General features: G+C 59.3%; 1 protein-coding gene across 1 annotated transcript; it reads right to left on the bottom strand.

Annotated features, from left to right (window-relative positions):
* Positions 1-2,505: 2,505 nt before the first annotated feature.
* Positions 2,506-3,275, bottom strand: LOC128898171 (gastrula zinc finger protein XlCGF49.1-like). The gene is made up of 2 exons (XM_054170261.1): positions 3,204-3,275; positions 2,506-3,042 (listed from the first exon to the last, which is right to left on the bottom strand). Exons 1-2 carry the CDS (start codon positions 3,273-3,275, stop codon positions 2,506-2,508), a joined length of 609 nt encoding a protein of 202 aa, XP_054026236.1.
* Positions 3,276-15,865: the final 12,590 nt, after the last annotated feature.

The raw sequence follows: 15,865 nt of genomic DNA on the forward strand, positions 1-15,865 counted from the left end.
CTTCCTGCGCTTCTCTATTCTCAGGCACCAACCCTTTTTTCCTCTGCCCTTCTTTTTGCTCGGGCACCAACTCTTTTATTCCCTGTGCTTCTTTTTTTCTCAGGCACCAACCCTTTTGTTCTGTCCACTTACAGTAGAATAGAATAGAATAGAATGGAATGGAATAAAACAGAATAGAATAGAATAGAATAGAATAGAATAGAATAGAATAGAATAGAATAGAATAGAATAGACCAGGTTGGAAGAGACCTTCAAGATCATCACGTGTCCAACCCATCATCCAACACCATCTAATCAACTCAACAATGGCACCAAGCAACCCATCCAGTCTCCTCCTAAACACCCCCAATGATGGCAACTCCACCACCTCCCCAGGCAGTACATTCCAATGGGCACTCACTCCCTCTATGAAGAACTTCTTCCTAACATCCAGTCTAAATCTCCCCTGGTGCAGCTTGAGACTGTGTCCTCTTGTTCTGGTGCTGGTTGCCTGGGAGAAGAGACCAATCTCGGCCTGGCTACAACTTCCCTTCAGGTAGCTGTAGAGAGCAATAAGGTCTCCACTGAGCCTCCTCTTCTCCAGGCTAAGCAACCTCAGAACCTCATAGGACTTGTACTCCAAACCCCTCCCCAGCTTTGTTGCCCTTCTCTGGACACCTTCCAGTAAGTCAACATTCTTCCTAAACTGAGGGCCCCAGAACTGGACATAGGACTCAAGGACAGTGCAGTGTACAGGGGCAGAATGACCTCCCTGCTCCTGCTGGCCACACTGTTCCTGATACAGGCCAGGATGCCCTTGGCCTTCTCGGCCACCTGGGCACACTGCTGGCTCATGTTCAGCCTACTACCAACCAGTACCACCAAGGTCGCTTTCTGTCTGGCTACTCTCCAGGCACTCTGACCCCAGCCTGTAGCACTGCATGGGTTTGTTGTGGCCAAAGAGCAGCACCCGGCACTTAGAGGTGCTCTGCCTCCAACCAGATGAAGGGGAGAGACAAATTGGTTTGTTGGACTGTACAGAACCAATGGCCTGGCAAGCTGAACCCATGAGAGGATAAAGCTTTAGTAGATACAGGTGCTCAGTGTGCTCTGACACCATCAAACCACAAGGGGTGGAACCCATCTGTGTTTCTGGTGTGACAGCAGGATCCCCACACCTGGATGTGTTGGAAGCTGAGTACTGGGATGCAAGCCACAGTTTGCTTTCACTTGGAGGTGTGGAAGGAGTCACTGGACTCAGATTGCCCCAGAGGTGGAAACATAGGCCCAGCATTTGCATCATTTGGACTGGGCATGGACTGATCCAGACTGTGCTGGAACAGAGTGGAGCTGCAGAGCACCTGCAGTGAGCAGCCCTCTGGGTCCTGCAAAGCAACCTCCTGTGGTGTGAGAATGGAGAGTGCCTGAGGTGTGCTGCTGATTGCTGCTGGGCATGGTGCAGATGGCACAGAATGAGGGCTTGGGAATATCAAAGGTTAAGCTGGAAATTTGCTGCCATTACTCCACACCATCCTGCCTCATGCCACCTTCCCAGGGACAGTGCTGGCTGGAGCAAAGTACTACAGGGCTTGAAGTTCAGACGGCAACATGAGAGGTTTCCTGTTCTGGTTGCTGCTGTTGGGTTCTGGCTCTCAGGTGCTGGCTCTTTGCTGGGGGGGAGGGCTGTAGGGGTTTAACTCCTGGCTGCTGCTGCTCACTGCTGTACTTCTTTCTGCAAACAGCCTCAGGTCAGTGTGCATTATGGGATCTCCTTTGGATTCAGCTCTGTTGATCTTATCTCAAGTCCTTATCTCAGCCCAGTGGGTTTTTTTGGTTCCTGTGTGTGTTATTTTTTTCCTCACTTCTGTTTTGGGGGGAACAGGCAGCTTAACCTCTTCTCAGCTCTTCAGCCTGTTCCAGTCCCAGAGTGGAAAGCCAACAGAAGCTTTCTGAGTTCTTCCAAAGATCTCCATGAGCTTCCCCCTACACCCTCCAAAGATCCTAAAAGTCAGTCCTAGGACCATCCAAATCCCAAACACCTAAGATCACCTGAAAGCCCCTGAAGAATGCCTCAGAGATGCCCCTCAAGACTCCTCTGAGAAACTCATTTTCCCCTCCTTGAACTGGGCACACAGCTCCACCCCATCCCTTGGGAGCAAATGCCCCCAAAATTTGGGCACTGAGGCAGGGATATCTGAAATAAAAGCAAACAGAGAGGATTTGGGTGACTTTTGGGGTTTATTGACACAATTGGTCAATGGACAGAGGGCTTCTTACCCCAGGGAGACACAAAGCATTGGGGAAGAACCAGACAGACCCTGGCAAAGCCCTGCCCAGCTCCACTGGGAGCTCCAGCTGTGCTGACTCAGCACTGTAATTGTTCTCATTAGCAATAATTGGTGTTCAGAAGGGCAGGAGGTGTTGGTTGCTGCTGGTGCTCCCAGTACCTGAGAACTGCAAAGCAAAAAGAGATTATTTTGGTGCTGGGAAGGCCCTCTCAGAGTGGTCATGATTACCCAACAGATTCTAAGTGGATTTATGCCTCCCCTGCAGGGCAGGCTGCTGTCTGGTGTGGGTGCAGCGGTGCTTGTTGAGGTGTCCCTTCCGGGTGAAGCTCCTGCCACAGACAGCACAGGTGAACGCCTTCTTGCCGGTGTGGGTGCGGCGGTGGCGACTGAGATTGCTCCTGCAGCTGAAGCTCTTGCCGCAGTGGGCACAGCTGTACGGCTTCTCACCGCTGTGGATGAGTTGGTGCTTGATGAATACAGTGCTCGTGGTGAAGCTTTTGCCGCACTCAGCACAGGGGAACAGATGCTCTCCAGTGTGAATGCGGCGATGGATGGTGAGATAGGAGCTGTGTTTGAAGCTCTTGCCACAGTCCCTGCAGCTGAAGGGCTTCTCAGTGCTGTGCACACTGTGGTGCTGGGTGAGGGCAGACTTGTGAGCGAAGGTCTTGCCACACTCAGCACAGCTGTATGGCCTCTCACTGGTGTGGGTGCGGCAATGCCGGATGAGATTACACCTCTGTTTGAAGCTCTGGCCACAGTCACCACAGACGAAGGACTGGGGACCAGGGTAGGGGCAGTGGTGCTTCACCTGCTCTGAGCCAGGTGGGAAGCTCTGCCCACACTCAGGGCACTGATTCAGCTGCTTGGGTGGCACAGAGGGACCTGCTCTGGCTTCATCCTCCTCTGTAAATTCCTTTTCCTCCTCATCCTGATCACCTTCATCCTCATGGTTATCCTCCTCTTCATACTCATCATCATCATAGTCATCATTCTCCTCAGCATCACCATCCTCCCTCTTGCCCTCTTTCTCCTTCTCCTCTCCCTTCAGACTGACCTTTCGCTGCTCCAACTTGATCTCTGGGTGCTGCTTCTCCTCCCAGCTTTTGTCTGGGTCCTTCTGTGAGGCCATACTGTGGCAGGAAAGGGTCACAGAAGTGAGATTTGGAACATGGAAACACCTGAGCCAAGGATCAGAAAAACTCAGATCCTGCCTGGGTCATGACAGTACCTGACTCCCAACACCTCCCAACTCCCAGCTGGAGGAGAGAATGCAGAGGGGACCTCAAACCTTCACTTTCTGCCACAGTGTGGGCTCAGGCCTCTAATACTTGTGCTGAGACCGCAGGTTCCTCTGATCAGTGCCCTGAGGTACCCTGGGGCTTACAAGTGGTCTTGTCCCACTTTCCTCGAGCCTGGCAGCATTGGCAGGGTGGCTCCTTGCCCAGGCCCTGTCCTTTGATCTCTCCTGGCTCAGGCAATGGAGGCAGCAGCACTGACCAAAGAAGACCAAACCACCTTTAACCTTCTCCCACCACCCTCCAAATCCCAACCTCAAACACCACCTCCTGACACAAAACTGACCCTCACAAATCCAGGGAGTTTCCAAACACCAACATCTGATGTGCCTCAGAGCCCCTGAAGAGGTGACATGTGGTGGGTAGGAGGAGGTGGAGGAGACTGGGAAGTGCCCTGGGACTCTGGGATTCTGGGGGCTGGGGTCCTGCTGTTGCCCCACTCTGGGTTTCTTACCTGCTGGGCTGCTCCAAGGGGCAGGTCTGCAAACTCTGCTCTTCCCCAGCACACAGGGGCAGGGATGATGGAGAGAGAGAGGGACAACTCCTGCCACAAAGAAGCAAAGGGCTTAGAGGAGAGCACTGACCTGCAAGGGATGGCTCAGCACTGCCCACAACCAGGCAGCACAGCTCGGCCTTGCTGGGGGCAGCTCCCAAGCCCAGCAGCACAGCCACAGCACAAGGCCAGGGCTGATCAAGATGGGAGGCCTCAACAAGTGCAGACTCAGCTCCTTGCCCAGCACACAGCCCCCAGCACACAGCTGCAGGCCAGCACCACAACACAGCTGCCTCCACACAGCCTCTCCCAGCCCTTGCCTAAAGCTTCCTCCCACTGCTTGCCCAGGGCTCTGCTGCCTGCAGCTGCATTTGACAGCACATCTTGCTCTGGACCCAGATCTCCTTCCTGGCCCTGCCCCCACCACACCCACTCTGTGCTCAGCTCTGCCCTGCACACACCTCTCTGCTGCCCACTCCCCAAGAGAAGATCACAGCAGCCCTCAGGACACAAAGGGAGCTTCATGATCTGTGGAGATGCAGCAAAGAGGAAAAGAGACTTGGGCAGCTTCTTGCTAAACCTCTTCAGCCCTCACTGGGATGCTGGAGGAGTCTCTGGCTCCTGCCCTGCAGACACCTCATGCAGCAGCTGATGACAGCAAGGGCACAGAGAGGGAGTGAGACCTCAGGTGACTCCTGCCATGGGGGATGGCTGGGCTGTGTGGCTAGGAGCCCTGAGTGCCTGCTTGGGCTGTGCTGCATGTCAGGAGGGGTCAGAGGACTGTCCTGAACCAGGCAGGGTTTGGGGCTTTGAGCTTCTGGGGTCAGCTGCTGCCAGCACCATTGGAGGTAGGAGCCAGACAGAGCCTCACAGCTGCTGAGCTAAGCCCTCCCACTCCCTGCAGCCTTCATCCTCCATCTCTCCATCCAGTGCTCCAGCTTTACTTACTTGCTGCCCTCTCAGAGTCCCCAGGGCCCCAGCAAGGCCCCAGGGCTGATCTACACAGCCAGTAGGGCCCAACAGAAGCCCCAGGATGAGACATTAGGGAAGAATCCCTGTGGTGGGTGTAAGGCACTGGGATGTCTTACACCAGAGAGTAGAGACCTCCAGAAGGGACAGCAGAGTCCAGAGGTACACCAGAAGGTGTCATCAACTCCTTTGACAAGGCTCAAAGAGAGCCTCTCTGCCTCCTGAAACCTAAGGCAATCCCCTGCAGAACAAGCTGGAGGAGCTCAAGGGGACAAGCTGCAGAGGGGGCCCAGGGCAACCTCCTGAGCTTCAACAAGAGCAAGGGCAGGGTCCTGCCCCTGGCCTGGCACAATCCTCACAAGCAGCACAGGCTGGGGGAGGAGGGGATAGGAAGCAGCCCTGCACAAAAGGACTGGGGGGTGCTGCTGGACAAGAAGCTGCACAGGAACAGACAGGGGGAGCCTGCAGCCCAGAAGGCCAAGGGCAGCCTGGGCTGCACCAACAGCAGCAGGGCCAGAGATGGACAGAGGCCACCCTGGCACTTGGCTCTGCTCTGCTGAGGCTTCACCTGCAGCACTGCAGCCAGCTCTGGAGCCCTCAACACAGGAAGGACAGGGACCTGATGGAGAGGGCCCAGAGGAGCGACACAAAAATGAGCAGGGGCTTGGAGCAGCTCTGCTACCAGGACAGGCTGAGGGAGCTGGGGGTGTTCAGCCTGCAGAGGAGAAGAGAAGGCTCTGGGGAGACCTAAGAGTGACCTTCTGGTACCTGAAGGGGGCTACAAGAAGGCTGCAGAGGGACTCTTTGCAAAGCCTGCAGGGACAGCACCAGAGGCAATGGCTTCAAACCAGAGCAGAGCAGATTGAGATTGGAGGTGAGGAACAAGTTCTGCACCAGGAGGCTGCTGGAACACTGCAACAGGTTGCCCAGGGAGGGGCTTGAGGTCCCAGCCCTACAGAGGTTCAAGGTGAGGCTGGACAGGGCTCTGGGCAACCTGAGCTAGTGCAGGATGCCCCTGCTGACTGCAGAGGGGCTTGGACTGCATCACCTTTGCAGCTCCCTCCCAACCCAAACCACTCCAGGATTCTAGGAGTCTAAGGCCAGCCTCCAGGGAGAGCAGGAAGAAGATGAGGCAGAGGAGGACAAGGAAGAGGACCAGGAGGAGGAGAACCAAAATCCCTTCCCATCTCCTCCACACCTCTGCCACATTCCTGGAAAGCTCTTCCAGCTCTGCAGAGTTCATTCTGAAGAGAGCTGAGGGAGTTTCTAGGCTCAGGGATGTGTTGCACACACTGCACCAATGCTCCAGAAGCTTTCCAAGTGCCCTCCAAACCAGCAGCACAGCTCTGCTGGCACACAATGCCAGGCTGCAGGGGACCCCAAGGCTCAGCTGCTCCAACCTTGCCAGCTGACACTGGGCTTGAAAGGAGCTGGCCCAGCCCCCTGCCAAGCTGAGCCTTCCAACTCTGCCCTGCAGGGGAATCCACCACTGCCCTGGGGAGATGATTCCAAGGGCTGACTGGGAGGGAAAAGCTTTTGCCTCTGCAGGGCACTGTTCCACTTCAGCTCAACTCTTGCAGCAGCTCTGAGATCTGCCTTTGGAGCACCACAAACACTGAAGCACTGCAGTGCAAAGCAGCTCAGCTTCAACTTCCAACTGGCTGAACTCTCACATTCTAAATTCAAGGCAGGGGGCAAGATCACACCCAGCTCAGAAGCTCACACCCAGCTCCCATGCTCAGAGCAGCTTCCCAAGCTCAAAAGACAGCAACTAAGGGCAGAACCACATCCCAAGCTTAGAGCCAGTCCCCAAGCTGTAGAACCAGCTCCCAAGCTCAGGCCCAGATCAAAAGTGCAGAACCAGATCCCAAGCTCAGAAGCAGCAAATAAGCTCAGAACCATTTCCCAAGTTCAGACCCAGCTCCCATGTTCAGAAGCAGCTCCAAAGCTCAGAACAAGCTCTCAAGCTCAGACCCAGACCAAAAATGCAGAAGCAGCTCCCAAGCTCAGGCACAGCCCCATGCTCACAGCCAGATCAAAAGTGTAAAGCCAGCTCCAAAGCTCAACCATGGCTCCCAAGCCCAGACCCAGATCCCAAGCTCAGATGCAGTTCCCAAGCTGAGAAACAGCAAACAAGCTCAGAGCCAGCTCCCAAGCGCTAGAATCAGCTCCCCAAGCTCTGGAACCAGCACCCCAAGCTCAGACCCAGATCAAAAGTGCAGAACTAGTTCCAAAGTGCAGAACCAGCTCCAAAGCTCAGGCCAAGATCAAAATTGAAGAACTAGCTACCAAGCTCAGGCCCAGATCAAAAGTGCAAAACCAGATCCCAAGCTCAGATGCAGCTCCCAAGCTCAAGAATCAGCAAATATCATTTCCCAAGTTCAGACCCAGCTCCCATGTTCAGAAGCAGCTCAAAAGCTCAGAGCCAGCCACAAAGCTCAGAGCCAGATCAGAAGTGCAGAAGCAGCTCCCAAGCTCAGATGAAACCACCAGGCTCAGACACAGATCAAAAGTGCTGACCTGGATCCCAAGCTCAGATGCAGCTAACAACCTCAAGAACCAGCAAATAAGCTCAGATGCAGCTCCCAAGATAAGAACCAGCAACTCAGCTCACCCCCAGCCACAGGCTCAGAGCCAGTTTCACAACTTTGCTTATCTCAAGTTCCCTTCATTGCAGTTCTGCTAAGTGTCCAAATTGAAGCATTCAGAGAATGCTTTGGGCTGGAAGGGACCCCAAAGATCAGACAGCTCCAACCCCCTGCCATGCCCACAGACACCTTCCACCACACCAGGCTGCCCAAGCCCTCAGCCAACCTCACCCTCAGCACCTCCAGGGAGGGGGCAGCCAGCACCTCCCTGCCCAACCTGCTCCAGGCTCTCACCACCCCTACTCCAAACTATTGCCTCCCAAGCTCCACTCCAAATCTGCCCTCCTCAACCTTCAATCCAGTCCCCCTCAGCCCATCACTCCCAGCCCCTCACAAAAGTCCCTCCCCAGCTCTCCTGCAGCCCCCAGCAGCTACCACAAGGCTGCTCCAACCTCTCCCCACAGCCTTCTCCTCTCCAGCCTCAACAGACACAACTCTTACAGCCCACCCCCACAGGGGAGCTGCAACAGCCCTCCCACCAGCCCCATGGCCTCCTCTGCACCCCCTCCAACAGCTCAACCTCCTGCCCCTCCTGGGGGCACCAGAGCTGCACACAGCACTCCAGCTGGCAGCACAGAATGCTGCCAGCACAGAAACCATTGCAGCAAAAGCCTCAAGCTGTGCTCAGCTGCCAAACCAAAGGGAGCTGAACCTGGCCACAAGAGAAAGGACCAAACTGAGCCAAGAGACTGATCCAACACCCAAGGCTGCACAAAACAACCAGCAGCAAAAGCTCCTCCTGCCCTGAGCCTTTCTGTGCTCAGAAGGCCTGGAGAGAAACTGAAACTCACTCTGCAACCCCCCAGGGAATCTTTGTGACCTCAAGAGCTTGCAGAGCACAGAGGCCTCGGATGCCACCACCCCCAGCACAGCCAAACCTCCCCACAGCTGAGCCCAGCTCAATGGCTCCTGCTGCAGCACAGCAGAAACCAGAAGGAGGCTGCAGCTGCCCCTAGCAGGGGGAGGCAGCAGCACAAGGAACCCCACCGACAACCCCCCCCCCAACCCCACCCGCGGCCCCCTAATCGCACAGACCCCTCCCAGAACAGCACAGACGACGCTCACCGACCCTGCACACCTCTGCCCTACCCCACAGCCCCCCCCGACCACCCCCAACACCGCAGACCCACACAGCCGCACAGAGGTCCCCACAATCACAGCGACCCCACCCCCAAACCGCACAGGGCCCAAGCACCAAGCTTGCAGAGCTCCCCCGGATCCCACAAACACCCCACCCCCAAGACCCACCGATTCCCCCTAGATCCTCGCAAAGGCTCCTCCCCAGCACCACCGACCCCTGCCTCACAAACCCTTCCCCAACCCAAGCGACCCTCCCGACCCCTCGCAGCCCCCCAGACAACATTCCCTGATCCCCATTCCACCACCCCCAACTCAGCCCCACAGACTCCCTCACCCACCTGCACCCCGGCACAAGAGCGAAGCAGAGCAGGAGCAGGAGCAGGAGGAGGAGGAGGAGGAGGAGCAGGAGGAGGAGGAAGAGCTCAGCGCACAGGGAGCCGCCGGCCCCGGCAGGCTGCTGCCGAGCAGAGAGCGCTGGGAGGGAGACCCCGGCCCGGCCCCTCCGGCTGCTGCGGCCACGTGTGCCGGGGAGCGGAAGCAGCTCGCAGGCTGCAACGGAAGTCCCGCCCACGAGCGGGCGGCCGCAGCCAATCAGAAGCGCCCAGACCGCGGCAGCTCCTCCCCCTGGGCGCTGCCGAGGCACAGCGAGGAGCTGCCGCTGCCGGCCGCCATTGCTGCACCCACGGCCGGGCAGCCGCAGCCAATCAGAGCCGCCGAAACAGCCCAGCCACGCCCCCAAGTCTCAGCAGGGAACCGCCCCTGCCGGCCGCGGGCACCATTGGGGCTGCCTCCCGGCCAGAGGCTGCGGAGCGCTGGAGCAGTGCCTGGGCTGTGCGCGCGGACAGCGCTGTCGCGACAGAGCTGCGGGGTGGTGAGGTGTGGCGGGGCGAGAGGGGCTGCGGCGGCCGGGGAGCGCTGGGGGCGGTGGCTACGGCTCAGGGACCTCTTTGTGTCTCTGCCCTGCACAAGCGCTCTGGGCTCCTCCAAACCCCTCCTCAAGCTTCCTCCTGCGGCCCCAAGTCCTCTCTCTGCAGCCTGCAGTCAGAACTTTCTTCCTGAGCTGCCTTCAGCTCACAGCCGAAGGGGAAAAGCTCAAAGCCAACCTGAGCCCAACCCAAGCTGATTGCAACCCGAGAGAGGCTGCTGCGAGGGCTGGAGGCAGCCCCAAGATGTTCCGCAGCAGGCGGTGGGAACCTGGGGACTCAAACACGAAGGGAGGAAGGAAAACCTCAAGCCTGATCTCTGCACGCCCCTTGGGGATACTTTTGGGGTGCCAGGGCAGGAACTGAGGGTCCCAGGCAGGCATTTTGGGGTCCCAGGCTGGTTGTTACAGCCACCCTGGGTTCCAAATGTTTCCATGAGCCATCATAGAATCGGTGCTGGCGGCTCTGTGGCAGGGAGGGGAAGGAGACAAATATCTGCTCCTCAGCACTGACTAGGGCCAGCCCATGGCTGTGGTCATTGCACCATAGAATGCTGGGATGGTAGGGGCTGGAAAGGACCTCTGGAGAGGAGGTTCAATCCCCCTGCCAGAGCAGGCTTCCCTAGGGCAGGTCCCACAGGAAGGTATCCGGATGGCTCTGGAAGCTCTCTGGCAAGGGGCACTGCAGGGCCTCTCTGGGCAGCCTGCTGCAGGGCTCCAGCACCCTTCCAGCCAAGAGGTTTCTCCTCATGCTGAGGTGGAGCTTGCTGTGTCCCAGCTTGTATCCATTGCCCCTTGTCCTGCCCCAGGACACCATTACAGAGAGCCTGGCACCACCTTCTTGACAGCCACCTGGATGTTTCTCCAGGCCTGGCCCTTCTCAGCCTAAAGGGCTAAGGATCACAGAGTGCCTGTGGCTGGAGAAGACCTTTCAGGTCCAGGTCAGCCATGCCCTGACCCTGGCACTGTGCCAGAGCTGAAGAGGGCCTTTGGTCAGTAGTATTTTGCTGTGGGCTGAGGTCCATAGAGAACATTCCTCCAGCAGTGCCAGAGAGCAGCAGGGGGCTGCACAGTGCCCAGAGGGTGGGCACAGGACATGGTGAATTGTTCTGCCATCCCATAATCCTTGCAGCTGCCCTGGAAGCAGAATGCACAGCCAGCTCCTCCCCTCTGCTCCCTCCTCTCTCCCCGGGGCCGGTGGCAGCTGTTGGCTCTCTTGGTTTGTGGGGGAGGGATGGGATGGGATGGGATGGGATGGGATGGGATGGGATGGGATGGGATGGGATGGGATGGGATGGGATGGGATGGGATGGGATGGGATGGGATGGGATGGGATGGGATTAACCAGGTTGGAAGAGCCTTTGAGATCATCAGGTCCAACCTATCACCCAGCACCATCTGATGAACCAAACCATGGCACCAAGTGCCTCATCCAGGCTCCTCCTGAACACCTCCAGTGATGGTGACTCCACCACCTCCCTGGGCAGCACATTCCCAGGGCCAATCTCTCTCTCTGTGAAGAACTTTCTCCTCACCTCCAGCCTAAACCTCCCCTGGCACAGCTTGAGACTGTGTCCTCTTGTTCTGGTGTTGGCTGCCTGGGAGAAGAGACCAACCCCCACCTGGCTACAGCTTCCCTTCAGGCAGTTGTAGAGGGCAAGAAGGTCTCCCCAGAGCCTCCTCTCCTCCAGGCTAAGCAGCCCCAGCTTCCTCAGCCTCTCCTCGCAGGGCTGTGCTCCCACGCCCCTAGCCCCAGCCCCGCCCGGTGCTGAGTGCGGGCAGCAGGGCTGGGATGAAAGTTGCGCTCCGGACCCCGTCCCTCCCGGCCGCTCTCTGACACCTCACCGCCCCCCCCCCCCCCACCCCCCCGCTGTCCCGATGCACAACGTGCACAGCACAGACTGCAGACAGCCAAGAGCTGCAGGACCGAACCCCGCGGCCCCCAGCGGCGCCGGCACCCCCCTGCCCCTGGCCAAAGCCACGCAGCTGTGGCCGTGCTCCCTCCCAGCTCCTTGTGCACCTGCTCACTGGCAGGGCATGGGAAACTCAAACCCTGCACTTGGGCTGAGCACTGCTTGGCAACAGCTAAAGCATCCCTGTGTTGTCAGCTTTGTTCTCACACTGAATCTAAAACACAGCACTAGGAAGAAAATTAACACTCTCTGAGCCCAAAACCAGGACAAGTAGTAATTAAAGATTCCCTTTGCTGAACCCAGTGAGTAGTTCACACTGTCTCATACACTTCCCCAGCTTCCCAATCAGGAGTATCACAGGTGGAGAACGGAGCACACTGAGCAAACTTCCCATTGCCTCTGTGGGGGAAGCTTTGCCCAAGCCCCAGGCAAACAATACACTGAGAGACATCATGAAAGGAGGCTTGTAGCTGTCACAGGGTTTAACTCAGCACTTGGTGACACAGATCCTGGTACTGCCTCTCTGGAGACCTGGAGATCTGCTTTGGTGCTAACAAAAAACTTCCAAACCCCAGCCCAAAATGCCCCCAGGGAAAGCACAGCAGCAGCCTCAGAGCTCAAAATGATTCCCTGGGACCCTCAGTGACTTCCCTGCACCCCAACACTATCCCAGAGGAACCAAGGATGTCCCCAAAGGAGTCCCCAGTTGGAGCTGAGAGGGAAGAACAGGAGGGAACTAAAACGGTGCTGCCACCACCAGTTTTCTTTACCCCAAGCCAGGAAGGGTCCAACCCGGTGCTGCCATGGCCCTGCTGCTCAGAATCCCTCCAGAGCCCCCAGCCCTGGGTCCCTTGGGGGTTCTGGGGGGATCCTTTCCTGCCACCTGGGGCTTGGAGGCCATTTCTGGTTCCTTTGGGATACTTTTGGGGTGCCAGGGCAGGAACTGAGGGTCCCAGGCAGGCATTTTGGGGTCCCAGGCTGGGGGTTTGGCTCCCTGGGGGCCAGCTCAGGCTCCTGGGTTCTCACTTTGGTGTCCTGGGGAACATTCTGAGCTCCGGGAGGCATTTTGGGCTGTGCCTTTGCTCCTCCTGCTTGTGGCAGGGGCCAGCCTGGGCTGCCCGGGGGGGCACAGGGGGTCCGGGGAGGCTGTTTGGGGCTTCAAGGCTGGAACTGCCCCCGCAGACCCCCACCCAGCCCCACAGGAGCCCAAGCCCGGCCCCGAGATCCCCCTCAGCCCCAGGGGATCCTGATCCCAGCCACAGCTCTCCCCCGGGGCTCCCAAAGGATCCAGATCCCAACCCCCAGCCCCAAAGGATCCCAACCCCACCCCCCCCAGCCCTACCGCTGCCCCCTGCCCCAAACCCCAGCCCTGCCAGACCCCACAGATGCCCTCCCCACAGCCTCCCCACCCCCCACAGCTCCTCCTTCTGCCCCTCCAGAGGCTGCCCCCAGCCCCACCCACCCCGACCCCACCAACCCTGCCCCGGCCCCACGGAGCCCCCTGCCCCCCGCGCCCCTCCCGCCCCCCAGCTCCACACACGCCCCCGGCAGCCCCCCGCAGCCAGAGCCTTCCCTGCTCCGCTGCCGCCGCCCGCAGCGCTCCCCGGCCCCCTCAGCCCCTCCCGCCCCGCCGCAGCTCCCCAGCCGGCAGCTGCCGCTCGCCCGCCAGCACCTCCGGCACTTCTGCCGCGCTCCGGCCCCGCTGCCGCTCCCCGCGGGGCAGCAACAATGGCGGCCGCGGCCGGCAGCGGCAGCTCCTCGCTGTGCCTCGGCAGCCAGCAGGGGGAGGAGCTGCCGCGCTCCCGCCGCCTCTCATTGGCTAAGGCTGCCCGCCCGTGGGCGGGACTTCCTCTGCGGCCCCAGCCCCCGCCTCCGCCGGGCTGCAACGTGGCCGCTTCGGGGCCTCCCTTGCATCGTTCTCTGCTCGCCCAGGCTGCCAGGAGGCTGCAGGGGACGGCAGGCGGCAGCTGCCTCTGCTCCGAGCTCTTCCTCCTGCCTCTCGCTGCTGCTCCGCGCCCCTCGGGCCTGGGCTGTGGGGTAGGTGTGGGCAGCCGCGGGGCAGAGCGGGGGATGCTGGAGTGGGGATCCCTTGGGGCTCGGGGGAGCGGCTTCTGGGGTCGGCATTGGGATGCCTTGGGGCTGAGGGCTGTGTCCTGGAGCTGGGCTTGAGGAGGGATCCGTGAGGTGTGGGGCTGGTGTCCGTGGGGCTGTGGGGGGTGGTCGGTGGGGGCTGTGCAGCTGTGGGGGCGTCTGTTCGGTTGGGTGGGGGCTTGGGGGCCGAGAGGGGCGTGTGAGGGGCTGGGCAGGAGCCCGTGGGGTTGTGTGGGTTTGGGGGTAGGAGTTGTTGGTGCTGGGGGAGGCTGTGTGTGGCTGTGGTGTGGGTCGGGGTGGGGAGGCTTGGAGTGGGGAGCGCTGGGGTGCTGCGAGGGGGTGGCTGCGGGTGTGGGGAGCTGTGTGTGTCTGTGGGCAGGGTGTGGGGAGCTGTGGGGGGGGTGTCTGTGGGGGGTGTGTGGAGTAGGGCAGAGGGGTTGGGGTGGGTGGGTGGCGTGGGTGGGGCTGTGGGAGGGGTGTGTGGGGGTGTGGGTGCGTGGGTGGGGTCGGGTCGGGGTGGGTGTGTTTGGGGGCTCCTTGTGGTGCTGTGCTGCTGCCTCCCCCTGCTCGGGGCAGCTGCAGGCCCCCTTTGGCTGCTGCTGTGCTGCAGGCGGAGCCATGGGTGGGCTGCAGGGGCTGGCCCCGGCCCTGTGTCCCTGTGCTGGGGGCTGGGCTGGCAGCAGAGCTGAGCTGGCAGCGGCGCTGTGGGGGCTGCTGTGTGCCGGAGAGGTGGTGGTGAGCGTGGGGGGTGGCTTGCAGCAGAGGCTGCTGTGGGGGGGTGTGGGGGAGCCCTGGGGGGTCGGAGGCTTTGTGCCGGCAGCTGCCGGGCGGCTGCTGTGCTGAAGGGCAGCGGCTGGGCTGAGGGCCAGGCACGGGGGGGAACTGTGGGCAGGCTGTGTGCTGGGTGCCGTGGGGGTGTCAGGCGTGGGTGCTGTGCTGAGCCTGAGCTGAGGAGCGCCTGGGGCTGGGCTCAGCTGGGTTTGGCTGTGCTGGGGGTGGTGGCATCCGAGGCCTCTGTGCTCTGCAAGCTCTTGAGGCACAAAGATTCCCTGGGGGGTTGCAGAGTGATTCTCAGTTTCTCTGCAGGCCTCCTGAGCACAGAAAGGCTCAGGGCAGGAGGAGCTTTTGCTGTGTGGCTGCAGGCTGAGAGCTGTGCAGAGCTTTTGTCAGCTCTGCTGGCAGGAAGCATGGTCAGAAGCAGACTGCTCTGCTGCAGCTGCTCTGCCTCTGGGGAAATGCTTGCTGGCAGGCAGCTAAATGAGGCTGAGCTGTTGAGTGTCTGCTTGTGGCTGAGGAGCTGCATTGACTTGGACTGAAAGGTTTGGCTTGGGCTGGGGGCAGCCTGTTCTGGATGGTTTTGGTGGTGAGAAGTCCTGCAGCTTCCTTGGAGGAGCTTCAGCAGAAGACAAAACAATTCCCTTGCTGCTCTGTGCTGTGCAGTCAGCTGGGAAGGGAAGGAAATGATTGCTGCAAGTGAGCAAAGCAATTGCAGTGCTGTGCAAGTCTCAGCACTGCTGTGTCCATCAGGGCCAGTGCAGGGATTGTCCTCCTGTCCTGGGCCCTGGGGAGGCCACCCCTGGAATGCTGGGGTCAGTTTTGGGGCCCTGACTCCAAGCAGGACTTTGAGGGTCTGGAACAGGTGCAGGGAAGGGCAAGAAAGGTGAGGCAGGGTCTGGAGAGCAGGGCTGAGAGGAGCAGGTGAGGGAGCTGTGGGTGTTTAGTGTGGAGGAGAGGAGGCTGAGGGGAGACCTCCTTGGCCTCTAGAGCTGCCTGCAAGGAGGCTGCAGTGAGGTGGGGGTTGGGCTCTTGTGCCTAGTCTCAGTTGCTAGCAGAAGAGGAAGTGGCCTGAAATTGTGGCAGGGGAGGCTTAGGTTGGAGAGGAGATGGAGTTTCTATGCTGACAATGTTGGGAACCACTCTCAGATGTAGTCACCCAGACTGGTGGCTCCCAAGTCCAATTCCTTGAAGCTACCCCAAATAGCAGGGTCCTCATCTGGCCTGGGGGCAGCTGGGTGCATCTCCAGCAGTTAGATCAGTTTGCAAAGCCAGTTCCTGACTAACATTTCAGTAGCTACTTCCTTCCCATCCCTCAGCAGTGCTCACAACAAACAGGCCACAACTATCAATGCGGCTTGAGCTGCAGGGGGCCCTGGGATTGGAGTTTCCATTCTCCCACTGAAGCCTTCT

Source organism: Dryobates pubescens, chromosome 19 (genome assembly GCF_014839835.1).
Source record: "Dryobates pubescens isolate bDryPub1 chromosome 19, bDryPub1.pri, whole genome shotgun sequence".
NCBI lineage: Eukaryota > Metazoa > Chordata > Aves > Piciformes > Picidae > Dryobates > Dryobates pubescens.